General features: G+C 37.9%; 1 protein-coding gene across 2 annotated transcripts in view; it reads right to left on the minus strand.

The window, feature by feature from the left end:
- The window catches only part of PLB1 (phospholipase B1), a 114,504-nt gene that overhangs the window by 81,751 nt on the left and 18,242 nt on the right, over positions 1-14,511 (minus strand). For both annotated transcript variants that reach the window (XM_026681679.2, XM_087965297.1), the window contains 6 exons: positions 9,744-9,824; positions 9,482-9,548; positions 6,692-6,750; positions 5,107-5,180; positions 3,832-3,875; positions 694-802 (listed from right to left, as the gene is read on the minus strand). In XM_026681679.2, coding sequence (XP_026537464.2) covers positions 694-802; positions 3,832-3,875; positions 5,107-5,180; positions 6,692-6,750; positions 9,482-9,548; positions 9,744-9,824 — 434 coding nt within the window. The remainder of the gene's footprint in view (positions 1-693; positions 803-3,831; positions 3,876-5,106; positions 5,181-6,691; positions 6,751-9,481; positions 9,549-9,743; positions 9,825-14,511) is intronic.

The raw sequence follows: 14,511 nt of genomic DNA on the forward strand, positions 1-14,511 counted from the left end.
TTAATATGTCCTTTTTGGGGGGAATTTAATGAAATTTAAAAGGAGAAAAATCATGCAGAATCTGATTTATATATGCTATGTATTTTTAAAGGGATTGTTAAGTTTAATGTTTTAGGTAATAATGTTAAATGTTTTAATGAGATTTAAAAGGGGTGAAAATGAATTTATAACTTAGAGGTGGCGCACTTATATTGAGATTTCAGGGGGGAAACCAATTTATAGAAGAAGTGTCTTTTTTTAAATTAGAATTTAAGATGAAATATACAAATGTGACAGTTAAAAGTACTAAAGTATAATGATTATGAAGTTATCATAAGTGAATTAAATAATGAGATAAATATTTGGAATAATACAATAAAATAGAAAATGTATAAAAGCACTGTTAAGATAAGGAATTGGATGCAAAAATTGAATATGTAATCATGTTCATATTTGTATGTATATGTCAAACCTGTAATCATGCTGTTCACTAAAAAGAGACATTAAAATATGGAAAACTGAATAAAACTTGTTTTAAAAAATGGAACTTTATTTAATAAAGTAATAAAAAACCAAAGTTCTAATAAAAAACAAAGTTATATCTCTGCTTATTCAGTTGCTATTAAAATAGTACTTTTGGTATTAAAAATAATAAATTACTCTCACAAGACACACAAACAAACCAATCCTCCCAACACCTTTCTGGTCCCTTACTCAGATTCAGCTCCTGACACAGCCTGGTTCAAGTAAGAGTTAGGTTTGTCCTCCTTTCCTTTACCAATGGAAAAGCCCACTAGAGAAGGATTGAACTCACGAATAATGTCTAGAAAAGAATGAAAGGCAAATGTATACGTTACTTTTTCACTTGGATGTGACAACAACAACAAACAACCCAAAGCTAGTCTAGTGATATACTCGAGCTTAGGGGTATCAAATTCAAGGTCCGCGGGCTGCATCCAGCCCACAGTGTGCTTAGATCTGGCCTGCAAGGCTGCCCTGGAAACAATGAAGGACCAGCCCGCAGTGCTTCCACCAATGAAAATGAAGTTCAGGAGGGCCGCATGCAGCCCTTGTGAGCTGTGTTTTTGCTGGCAGAGGGTTGCAGGAGGCCATCCCAGCTGAAAATGGAGAACGGGAGCCTGTTTTCGCTGGCAGAGCGTTCAAGCTGCCACAGGCTCCCTGACACAAGTGATGTCAAGGTAGCCATGCCCACTCTGTGCCACACCCATTCCAACATCAAACACAACCCTGATGTTACCCTAAGTTTGACACCCCTGCTCTAGCTGGATACATGTCAGTTTGGGTTTAGCCTGGTTTGGGTGCAAAAAGTTTAGGGACATAGGGACATATCTCAATTTTCATGATTCTTGTAGTACTAATTCTGAAGATGTCAGGTACTGCGCACTATTATATAATGATTGTGATCAGACATTTGCTGAAAATAGCATTGGGAATTTTCTGCTTGACTCTGTCATTTGTAGGGTCCTAAAAGTCTTTTTCTTTTTCTTTGTCTTTGTCTTTCCCTTCATGCTTTTGGCTATTTTTATGAAACTGGTGGTAAGGGCCATCAAGGAATGTTAAGAGGATCTATTAAAAAGCTGATAATATCCAAATCCATATCTGCTCATTATCTAGTTACATGGCCATGCAGGTGCTAAATTAGTGTTTGGATTAAGCCATAGATGAACAGCCATAGATGAACAAATAAAGATGGGAGCTAGATGGCTCTCATCATTGGAAATTGGGCGTGCAGTTTATTTTAGATACGGATGTGTGGCATATGGCTTTTAATGTTCTGTCATATCTGCTGTTCTGCTGGTGTGAGCTGGCTATTAGAGTGAAGAAAAAGATAAAAGAGCAATTCACTTCTGGTCTTGAAGGGCAGCTGCTCCGACAGGCTAATGGGCTGGCTGATCTGGCCACTAGCCAGGGCTGGCATGGGGAGATTAATTGCCCATTGGTGCAACTAAATATGTAAGTGGGAACTAGAGTCCTACGGGAACACCCACTTCCTCAATTGTTGTGGGGCATGCTGCTGTTCTAATCAAAAATGGGGGGGAGGGAGAGAGGGGGGGGGAGGGAGGAGAGGGAGAAGGGAAGAGGGAGGGAGGGAGAGAAAGAGAGAGAGAGAGAGAGAGAGAGAGAGAGAGAGAAAATAGTGTAGTAAAAGTCTGTAGTCTAAGTGAATGGAAGAACTGGAGGAAGTTGAAGAGTAGCCTGCAGTTCAGTTATTAGTTCTTTTTGGGGTTCAGGGGGGTTTCCCTGAAAAAAAGGAAGTGAAGACTCAGAGGGCCAAGTACTCCATGCAAAGTCCAGGAATGGGAAGAAGGTCCCCATCTGGCTGCAGATAGCAACTTCTCCAAAGATGAGGTGCGGTGGGGTGAAAAAAGATGGTTGCTGTCAAAGAGGTCCTGATTTGGGGGAAACTGGATCAAAGAACTCGGGAAGTTCTTCCTTCAACAGAGAAGCATTAGGTATTTTGGCTGAGTTGGAGAAGATGAAGACTAAGCACACCACAATAATTCCCAATCCTTTCCTTACTTTTTGCTTTCTCTCTTGTCGATCCCAGAAATGGGGAGGGGGAAGGAGAGAAAGGGAAGGAAGCAGGAGAGAGAAAGAGAGATAGCCTCTGGGAGGGAGACCTGGAAGGAAACCTGACATCAGGACTGCATTGTTTAGCCCTGTAAATATCTGTTGTAAATCCCCTTATATAGTATAGTGTTTCTGTGTCTATTGCCACCTTTGCAAAGAAATACATCTCCTGTTCAGAAACGGTGACACTGTTAACTGTGTTATGGTGACAGGTGGCAATCACTTTAAAAGGACTGCTCCTGGCCTAACATATTCCTGGAGGCCTAAGTGGCATTGGTCATTGGGGGTACCTTTTTGCAGGTTTCTCTGGAATAATCATATAGATCATACAAAACATTTGCTAGACCAATATTTGAATACAGCTTATCAGTCTGGAACCCGCATTAAGTATCTGATATTATTAATACAGTTGAGAAAGTCCAGAAATATTTCACAAGAAGAGTTCTCCACTCCTCTACTCGTTGCAGAATACCTTATGCCACCAGACTTGAAATTCTAGATCTAGAAAACCTAGAACTACGCCGCCTTTGGTCCGATCTAAGTATAGTATATAAAATCATACATTGCAATGTCCTACCTGTCAATGAATACTTCAGCTTCAACCATAACAACACAAGAGCAAACAATAGACACAAACTCAAGGTTAATCGCACCAAACTTGATTGCAGGAGATACGACTTCAGCAACAGAGTGGTCAATGTCTGTAATACTCTACCTGACTCTGTGGTTTCTTCCCCAAACCCCAAAAACTTTAACCTTCGACTGTCTACTATTGACCTCACCCCTTTCCTAAGAGGTCTGTAGGGGGCGTGCATAAGCACACCAACGTGCCTACTGGCCCTGTCCTATTGTTTCTTTTTTCTTATATGTATCCATTTCATGTATTCAAAATTATGTTTATACTTATACCTGTTACCTTATAATCGCTTGACTAAATAAAATAAAATAAAATAAAATAAAATAAAATAAAATAAAATAAAATAAAATAAAATAAAATAAAATAAAATAAAATAAAATAAAATAAAATAAAATAAAATAAAATAATAAAATAATAAAATAATAAAATAAAATAAAATAAAACCTATGAAATGATAGATGCAAACATGACAGCAAATTAGAGCATTAGGTTCAGCAGTTCCTACTGGTCCTGAATCCTGGAATGCAAAGTGGTTTCATCTGACAATTTGCTAAACATTTTCTCTCAAGTCTGCTCCCTACAGTCTGAAAAAAGACACCAATCTCTAAGAAAGAGATACTTACTTGCTAACGTTGTGACTGTTGTTATGTTTTCATTTCCACCAATGCTGCAGAGTTGGGACGGGGTAAGGAAAACAAGGAAAAGAAAGCAAACAGGAAGGATTTATTTGGAATCAGTCTGGTGATATTTTAAACATTTAACAATCTCTTTTTATTTGAAGTGAGACTCAACTCCCCACCACCAATCTGTCTAAAGCACTTCTTGGTTTTTGTCTCCAGACTAATTCAGCTTCAGTTACAGCATTAGATGCTTTCAGCCACCGCTTTCCCAGGATCTGAAGACCCAGAGTTTTCAGTTTTCTGCTGCTGCCTTACATCCAAATAAAATGGAGGTTGACTGTCAGGCTACAGTAGAAGGCTGCTCAGAGTTTGGAACTCATAAACTATATCAACCTGCTATATAGGACATGATGAAAAATCTGGCATCTTTACAGTAATATCTATTTCCCTTAAAAACACTGTAATTGCTTCATTTATCTGTGTATCTACCATGCCAAGATGAAGAATGGCACCACTTTTGAAGATCATCCAGATCAGAAGCTTGAAGTATTCTAAAAAAGAATAGGGACTGTACAGAAGAGCAGGACTGTTTTCAATTACTTTTGATTTTTTTGAGTATGTTATACACCCTTCTTTGAATAATTCTGCATTTTGCTAGCTTTTTTTCCCATATTTCTTTTATTTCATCTCAATAGCTTGCCACTTTTGACTCCTGTCTTTGATATCAGCCTTAAGACTTTGGTACTCACGAGAAAGCAGGTGGGAGAGGAAAGCAGAAGGGGAAAATCATTCTTCCACTTTCCTCCTCTTTTCACTTGTCCCCAAATATTGATTCAATATAAAAATTACATTTCCTCTGATATAAAATGCACTAAACCATTTTTGTTTTTAAAGGCAAACTTGATAAGCTGTGATCCATTGGGTCCTTGTTTCAGATATTTCCTAACCAAAACAGGGGAACTGAATGATCCCAGGCAGGGGAAAAATACAGTAGGAGCAGGAGTGACTTCTGACTTCCAATTTACAGCTCTCTTTAAGCATTTGTCTGTTAGTGCCAGTAGACCTATGCTGAGCTATTATTGTGAACACTGCTAAATTGTTACTGAAGAGATTAACCCAAATTGTAAGCATAACAACTTGAAGATTTCTCCAAAACAGATTAGAAACATACTTCGGATAGTTTATATGAGCAGGTAGCAAACTGACTTTTAACGCCCGTGGAAACAAAACAGAGTGCAGATTTGGGATAATCAAAAGTATTTAGGTTAGAGCACTCACCTCCATGAAAGACCTCGATATTCTGTCAGCACATCAATAATGTTGTGTGGCAAAGCTCCTGCCCCATTTGCTGCCTGATCACCAAAAGAATAAATAGAATTAATGATTTAGAGGGGCTCCTGCTCTCATGTGATCCAAAGGAAACGTCCCCAATTTTTGCTTTTCAGAAATCTGAAAGTATTGTGCTTCTTCATAATGGGATGAAGCAGAATGACAAATGAATTGGTTCAATGTAAGAATCCTTAGTTAAAATAAAATGAGTGCAGGGATGGTTATGAATCAAACAAATCAGAAATAAATCCTTCAAGAAATTACAATAGTATAGTATCTCTCAAGAATACTGATTGCACAGAAATGCAAAATCGTAACCCATTTTGGTCCAACTAATGAACGCTTTCATGAGCCTAAAATTCATGGATGCAATGTGAAATGAATGAATGTAAAGAATAAACCCATAATGTGAGTTTAAATATTGAACTAGTGCTGCAAAGATTCAATTCAGACCAAAATTGACATAATGTCCAGGTTCATTGTCCCATCAATGATAAAGCTAAACACCTTACTGTGGATTCAAAAATCTCTTCAAGTGTAACCTCTGGCACCAGATTGGGAGTAATCCTACACACTATTCTAAGCTCCTGAGAGGAGATGGTGAAATAGAAGAAATAATAAGGGTTGTATTCAACACCCATGGCATTGCTACTGTCTGGATTACACACCAGTGGGAGATAAGTATCTGTCCTGGCTCATATCAGACTTTTTTAGTGTTATGACATGCACACAGAGCTTTCACAGGTAAGATCTGCACTGCATATAAAAGCAGCAGCACATCTAAACTGACCTTCACAGGGCTTTTCAGCAAAATACAAGTAGTCCTTGACTTACAACAGTTTGTTTAGCAACCATTCAAAGTTACAACGGCACTGAAAAAAGTGACTTATGACCAGTTTTCACACTTATGACCATTGTAGCATCCCCATGGTCACATGATTTACATTTGGATGCTTGACAATTGACTCACATTTATGATGGTTGCAGGGTCCTGGGATCATGTGACCTACCTTTTGCAACCTGACAAGCAAAGTCAATGAGGAAACCAGATTCATTTAACAACGGTGTAACTAATTTAAAAATTGCAGCGATTCACTTAACATATGGCAAGGAAAGTCTTAAAATGTCTCACTTAACAATGTAAAGTTTGGGCTCAATTGTGGTTGCAAGTTGAGGACTATGTGTCTGTTTATGGCTTGCAGAGTTGCCACTTACTGAGGATAAAATTATACTAGATAGGTTATTTACTACACAGTCAGGATGCTTATTTTTCATTGCTAGAAAAATGTTCGCAGTATCCATTATGCTATATTAGCTGCCACGTGGAAGTAGGAAACAATGCCAAGAGAGATGGCATTTCTAGTCTGAAGGTGATTAATAACCCAGTATCACTGGGGCTATAGCAGAAGGAAACATCGAAAATTCAATTGGCCTTGAAGATCATTTGTTCCTCCTTTTTCAAATTAGAATTCAAAAATGCTTTTTATATTGCTCGGTCTGATAGACAACTGTACATTTGGTGATCCACACTTACTGTTATTGAATCCCCAAGGGCACCTATAACTTTTATATCTCCTGGCCTCAAATTATGAACTATAAAAAAAAAAGAATGAGAATGATATAAGTTTTAGAAAATCTTTAGGATTTAGAATATACTTCTTTGGAGAATTTGTAAGAATTTGAAATGTTACTTAAAAGTCATGTTACTAAAAACTCATCCTTCTAACCGGAACACCATATTCTCACCAATTCTTCTTCCAAAGAAATTAATACAACATTATTTCCTAGCTATTTCTCAAGAAACACTTTGCATGTGGCCTTTTTTTTTTTTTTTTTACAAAACAAGTAAATTAAATGGTTTTGGTTTCTAGTGGTTGTTATTAAATTATTTAGAAGCTTTTCACAGGAAGCCAGATTGTCCTTTAAAAGCTACATTTTTACACGAATTACCCTTTCAGCTCTCTTTTTCTATATAAAAATAATCGGAAAATCAATATGTAACATAAAGCAAGGAACAAGTTTGAATACTTAGCAATTCAACAAGTAAAGAATAGGTGAACTGGAAGGGAAAATTCCTACAAATGCTTAGATTCCTAAAATAGCAATAGCACTTAGACTTCCAGCTACTTTGAAAGGCCTGAAATCACTACTCCTTGCCTTAAAAATTGAACCTTAACAATTAGCTTTATTGTGGTTTCAGATGTTCCACAGATAAGCAAAAAATAATAATTGATTCTGTCTTGACTCTATTGAATTTATTTATTTATTCATTCATTCAATTTCCACAGCCACTCTACTCAACCATGTGACTCTGTCTGATACAATGTTGTGGTATCAAAGAAGTCTAGAAATGCATCAATGCATCAATGCATCGATGCATCAATGATAAAAACTTCACCAAGTGGAAGTTCTTTTTCAGCTTATTCCTTCTTCTTTCAGCACAGAACTACTTTTTTAGTATGCTATTGTAGAAAAACATTTATATCGAGCATAGACTGTTCTGAACTTCTTCTTCTTCTTTTTCTTCAGCGTTTGTCTCGCGCTCTGGCGAGGTCCGCTAATGTCCTTCTAAAAAGAGTCCTTCTTAAAATGTCCTTCTTAAAAAGAGAATGAGGAATTATGATACTTCAGTATAGACTGTTCTGAACTGAAGTATCATAATTCCTCATTCTCTTTTTAATAAGGAAACCTTCCCTAATGTGGTATCTGGGCTCCCATTATCTTCAGCCATCACAACCTGTCAAGGATTTATCGTCATATTTGATGGTCTACTGTGATAATGTTAGAAATAAACACTTGTATTAGATTCCCACAACTACTAATCTATCCTACAAATAGATTTAGTAACAGAGGGATACAGTCAAGATCAAGGGAAGTACTAATACCACTCTATAAAGCCTTAGTAAGACCACACCTAGAGTACTGCATCCAATTTTGGTCACCACATTATAAAAAAGAGGTTGAGACTCTAGAAATAGTACAGAGAAGAGCAACCAGGATGATTAGGGGACTGGAGGCTAAAACATACAACGAATGGTTGCAGGAACTGGGCTTGGCTAGTCTAGTAAAGAGAAGGACCAGGGGAGACATGATAGCGGTCTTCCAATATTTGAGGGGCTGCCACAGGGAGGAGGGAGTCAAGCTATTTTCTAAAGCTACTATAGGCCAGACAAGGAATAATGGATGGAAACTGAACAAGGAGAGATTTAACCTGGAAACAAGGAGAAACTTTCTGACAGTGAGAACAATCAACCAAATGAACAGCTTGCCCTCGGAAGTTGTGGGAGCACCATCACCTGAGACTTTCAAGAAGAGATTGGACTTCCATTTATCAGAAATGGTGTAGGGTCTCCCGCTTGGGTGGGGGGTTGGACTAGATGACCTACAAGGTCCCTTCCAACTCTGATTATCTGTAATCTGTAATCTGTAATTTATGGAAGGCATTTGTCAATCTTGGCAACTTTAAGAAGTGTGGATTTCAACTCCCAGAACTGAAGAACATGGCTAGAATTCTGGGAGTTGGAGTCCACACATCTTAAAGTTGCCCTGGGTTGAAAAACACCAATGTAAACTCAAGCCAATAATCCTCACTATGTCTTTTCTACAAGAACCACCTATGATTATGCTTTCAAAATATCAGCCTCAATGCTCAGTAAACTCATTTAGACCTTGCAATATTAAATGTGGTCTGTAACAACATTATGCACTCTATTTTCTATCCTCCTTGTTCCATCAGGAGCAGAGATTTATCTGAATATAGTATTAAATTTTAAGCATATATATTCATATCCTTGATTTCATATTAAATATCGAGTTCTTGATGAGTGTCCTATGGTGGAGGTCACATTTTCTCAATGAGTATTTCATACAGAAAAAGGGGAATCCAATTGTTGAATGGATGGACATTCAACATGGCCATTTTCAATGAAACTCAAGTCACCATTATATATTTTCAGATCATTTAAAGGGCCAATAGATTTGGTGCTAAAATACAGATATGTACTACTGGTTGCAGTGGGAATAAAAAGGAAATAAAGTTTTTTTAAAAAAAAAAAATCTCCCATTCTCAGTATAATTGTTCTTTATTATAGAAACTATTCATATTCATTCTTCTGTATACAGAATACATTCCATCTTATAAAGTCTATCAAAAGACCTTGTATTTTTGCTTATAATTCCGCTATGTTTGGATGGCAAAGTCCCTATGTATTTGCCTTGAGCTCCTCAAGTTCACAGATAAATAAGATTCCCATCCTTGTCTTAATAAATATTGAGAGATTCCAGACCTTGCAGACTAAAATAACTGCATAAACAGAATACGTACCTGAGACAGGAACTGTGTTAGAGGGGCTACGGTCAGAACATGGAATAATGGTCCCAAAGTTCATTTTCTGAAAAGAGACACAGAACAATGAATTATACACAGTCTCCAGTATTTGGGTCCTGGGAAAGGTGAATATGTTGAACAGATAGGAGAAGTAGAATTCCTCCTTAGGAAAGAATGAGGTATGCAACATGTTGTGCCAAACCTCCTTTCATCTCCAATCCATAATAATAAAATATTGTGCAACCAATGTTTTCCATACGTGAGGCTGTGCTTCAGTCCGTGATACCACAGGAAAAGATGAGTAATTACTGTTCCTGTATGTGAAGATGTACGGATAGTCCTGAAAAGATAAGATAGTGAAAACAGTTAAAATAAGTAATCATTTGCTTCCAGAGATGAAGTCATCAGAGCAATCGTTTCAACGGATGGAAAATCTCTATGGCCAATCCACAGAGAGACATCCAAATACTTAGTAGTATATTATGTGCAATATGACTTCTCCATGGATGATCAAGATCTGTGAGAAAGTCAGGGCTACTGGTTAATAAGAGCAGTCCAGACACAGAAGAGATGCACTAAGAAGAGACAGAATATGCCATATGTAACTCAGATGGGTATAATATAACACAGAGAATACTTCTTTTACACATGTAATTCCCCAAACCACAATTCTTCGCCTTACTTGTGAAGCAGAGTAGTTCATATGGATTAGGGAAAATTGCAAAATTGTAATCAAAATGCAATTGTAACTGAAATTAGCCTTGTGAACTTTGTATGCAAGATGTATTGTCAACTAAACTTTCTTGAATGAGATGGAATTTGTTTTTGAATCTATGAAAGAGGCTTGTTACCTTACAGGATTATTATTTCTCAGAAAGAAACTAGGAAAGTGGAACTGCTGAAATCTTTGACTTGCCAACAGCCTTTGTACACAGGGCTATAGTAGGAATATTTTGTCAGTTTGTTTATCAAATTACATATTGCCCATCTCTTTCTCTGAATAAGTAGGAATTATGGCTTAATGCAACAAACAAAATGTTAAAAAGTTATGATATTTATGTAGTTACCTACTCAGCACATCTAAATTATATTAAAGTAACCAAAATATATTTACAATCCCCAAGGCATGTCACAACTTTTGAGCACCGCTAATGTTTGGAAATTGAAAGTTGAAAAATTTAACACACCCTATGAATGCAGAATCTGATGACAAGATTTTAACTGATATCAAGTCCTCTGTGACTTGTAATGACACTTGGTTTATTTCCAAGCATTGCTGTTCTGACCCAAACCTTTTCCAATAAAACAAACACGAACCAAAGGGAACAGAAACCTTTTAATGATTCTTACTCCACGGTTAAAAGGCTGCCGCAAGCTAATTAACTTTGATAAGCACAAGCCACACCAAAACTGTGTGAGGCTGCCAAGAATAACAGATAAGGTTACCTAGAAATATTTTACAACACAAGAGTCTTCAAATACCAACTTAAGATACTGCAATGTCCACAAGCCTCTAGTTTCAAAACATCTTTGCTTCCTACAAAGAACATCTGATTCACAGCTGGCTCTTAACTTCTTGAAAAAGGGGCCATTATCTTGCAGCCTTACTCCTGAGTCGCCCATGCTGCTGCAACTGCTCTTTCCTGTGAGCAGCCCTGCACGCACGCGCACTTGGCACAGGCTCCTCAGGAACCTCCTCATCGCTGCTGCCAGCCCCCACAATCTCTGAAGGCAGCAGTCCACTACCAAATGGTCCTGGCCCCTCATCTGAGTCCTCGCTCTTGTCAGCTGTCCGCATCTGCTGCCGGCTAACCACAACAATTGGCTAAGTGGTAGTTTGGATCTCTAAAGTTATTTATGGATTAGACTTCAGTACAGATAGTCCTTGGCTTACAACCATTTGTTTAGTGACCATTCAAAGTTACAAAGACACTGAAAAAATGTTACTAATTTAACAACTGCGGCGATCCATTTAACAACTGTGGCAAGAAAGGTTGCAAAGTGGGGCAAAACTCACTTAACAAGTGCCTCACTTAGCAACAGAAATGTTGGATTCAGTTGTGGTAGTAAGTTGAAAACTACCTATATGTGCTTCTTGTGCATGCTGAAGCACAATAGTTATGCAAGGAGGTAATTTCTCAGGTGACCTCCTTCATTTCAAAATTCAGAGGGAAGACTCAGATAAAATGCTTCTTGCTGATGGCCCTGTGATTGCGGAACTCTTCCCACCAGGAAATTTAAGGTGTGTTTTGATAAAGCTAAGCTTATCATTTCAGATCTTTGCCATTTAACCTACCATTAGTGGCTTAACTACTATTCTATTCCATGACTGAGCTTGGAACCTCATATTTACTACTTTGACTCAGCATTTAATTTTTATCATGTGGGATCTCAAATTTGTAATTTTATTGTGGTAATAAAATTGCATAAGTTTGTTTCTATTTTATTGCATTATTATTCTATTTTTAAAGAAGAACACCACCCGTAGAAGACACATTTGCTAAAACAAGCAACTATAATTAATTTTCAGACACAATCAGGCTACAATTTTGTTTTTCCTTGCATTAAATAGCAAATGTAAAATATACATTAACCGGGAAGCACAGTTGAGTTCAAAAGATCTTTCTTCCATTTTCAATGGTACACTAACACCATGAAGAAGCAATGCCAGTTGATGAACAAACGTCCTTGGAGACACATTTGAAAGCCCACTGACATGAGCCTGGAACACGCTTTTTTCTGTCTATTCAGTTGCTGTGATTCTGACCATAATGGCTGAGAGAAGCAAAGCTCAATTGTAACATACTGTATATGCTCTGCACAGGAAGAATTCAGGATTCTTTGGAGGTTGGAAAAGTCCTGCCTGAAACTCTGGAGAATGCTGCCAGTTAATGTAGATTACTGTGGGCATGGCAGGCAATTGCCTGACTTCCTATGTTCTCATACAAAATGCTTTTTTTTAATGAAACTGCTACCACCTTGGGTGCCAAAATTTGGGTTCTTGTAGTGTTTAATGACATGGCAAAAGTTCCGTTGTTTTATGCCCCTGTTAGAGACTGACTCTGAGGGAGAGGAGGAACAGCCGACAGGGAGTGGAAGTGTGGCTCCGGAGGTTGTGGAGGAGGCTGGGGAAGGGCAGAGGCTGGCTGGGCAGTCAGAGGAAGACCCAAGTCCATCCCATCTCCATCCTAGGGCACGCAGGGAGGAGAGGATAAGGGAGAGACTTGAATGGCATGGTCTATGGGGGAAGAAAGGGCCTTGATCCTCTTCATGGGCTGCAATGTGAGAACTGATTAAAAGGACGGACATGCATATGGGCCAGTGCTGGAAACAAAGCATGGAAATATCTCTAGTCTGTTGTTCCTCTCTGAGTTTGGCATCCTTCCCAGTGTGTATTCCTGTATCTGTGGACATCTTGCTTTAATTGCTTCAGTATGGTTTGTGTTGTTTTTCCTCTTTAAATTTATAGCCATTTTTAGTTTAAACAGCATTTCCTTCTTTTCATAACTGCTTGTGGGAAAGTTTTTTGTCTTCAGTCAAGGATATTTGGAGCTTTGAAGCAAAATGAAGGAATAAAAAGGGCTTCACCTGACTGTGTTTATTTTGTATCCCACCCTGGGCCATCACAGTTGTCCTGAATTAGACTTTGGAATTTATTGCTCCTCTTCTGGAAAGTTTGTTCATCACAACACTTGGTGATAATTGCCATCCTGTTTCATTAGCTATTTGCAGCATGACCAGAATAATCAAATAGCCCCAGTTTTACTCCATGCCCCAGTGATGCTGTCCTTGTCTCATGTTCATGTCATGGTTAACCAACCTTTACTGTTTTTTCCCCCCTGTAGTGGAAAACATCAGCCTGACACAAAACACAAGAAAGCACAAAGACAGAGGGGACCTGGCATTGTTCCATCACTTCTGGTAGTCTTCGACTTACAATCATTCCTTTAATGACTGTTTGAAGTATCCAGTGGTGTATTAACCATTAAGCAGACTAAGCACATGCTTAGGGCACCAGGCCCAAAGGGGGGACCACAAAAACTTTTATGGAGCCTCAGCTTGGTTTTGTTTGTACAGTATGTTACAAAGGAGATTTACACTAAGATTTGTCAGTGCTTAGGGCACCAGTGAGCCTTAATCCACCACTGGATGTATCAACAGTATTGAAAAAAGTGACTTATAACCTCTTTTAACACTCATGAGTGTTGCAACATACCCATGGCCGCATGATCAAAATTCAGATCCTTGGCAACTGATTAATATTTATGACAACTGAAGTGAGATGGGGTCATGTGATCACAGTTTGTGATCTTCTGAGAAAGCCAAGGGGGAAGCTACTTAACAACTGTGTTACTAACTTGACAACTGCCGTGATTCACTTAAGAACTGTGTCAAGAAAGGTCATAAAATGGACCAAAACTCACTTGACAACTATTTCACTTAACAACAGAAATTTTGCCTCAATTGTGGTCATAAATTGAGGACTACCTGCAGAGGATTGCTAGTCCAAAATGGCTCAGAACTGTTACACTCAGGTTGTAACAGTTGTTATGGAGTTTTTGCACAGAACAAGAGAGCATCGTATCACCACAGTGGCCAATCAGATCTTTTTGAAAAGAAATGAGATCACAATTTAAACATAACACCTTTCTTCTGTTATTTCTCCCCAGCAAGGGGTATATTTCTTGAAAATTATTGCTTTCCTTTAACCTTTAGGATTAATTATAACTGTTCATTAACTTTTGGACTATACTGCAGTGTTATTAACTCATGCTGGTCAAAGGATACAGTGTACCAATTTATTTGTTCCAAAAAGGAAATTATATTACAGAATAGGCACTCATAATTTAGAGATGCATCCCTCTTTTGGGGGGTTGTGTTTTGTCCATTTTTTTCTGTTTTTGCCTTAAGTTAGATTTTTATTTAAAAATGCGCTAAAACTACATGCAAATATATTCATATTTACTTTTTTTAAAAAAAATGCCTCTAAATATACGTTTATTACACATTTTGCTACATGTTTTATG

Source organism: Notechis scutatus, chromosome 1 (assembly GCF_049901735.1).
Source record: "Notechis scutatus isolate UNSWTSFEM ecotype Mainland chromosome 1, rNotScu1.2, whole genome shotgun sequence".
Lineage (NCBI taxonomy): Eukaryota > Metazoa > Chordata > Lepidosauria > Squamata > Elapidae > Notechis > Notechis scutatus.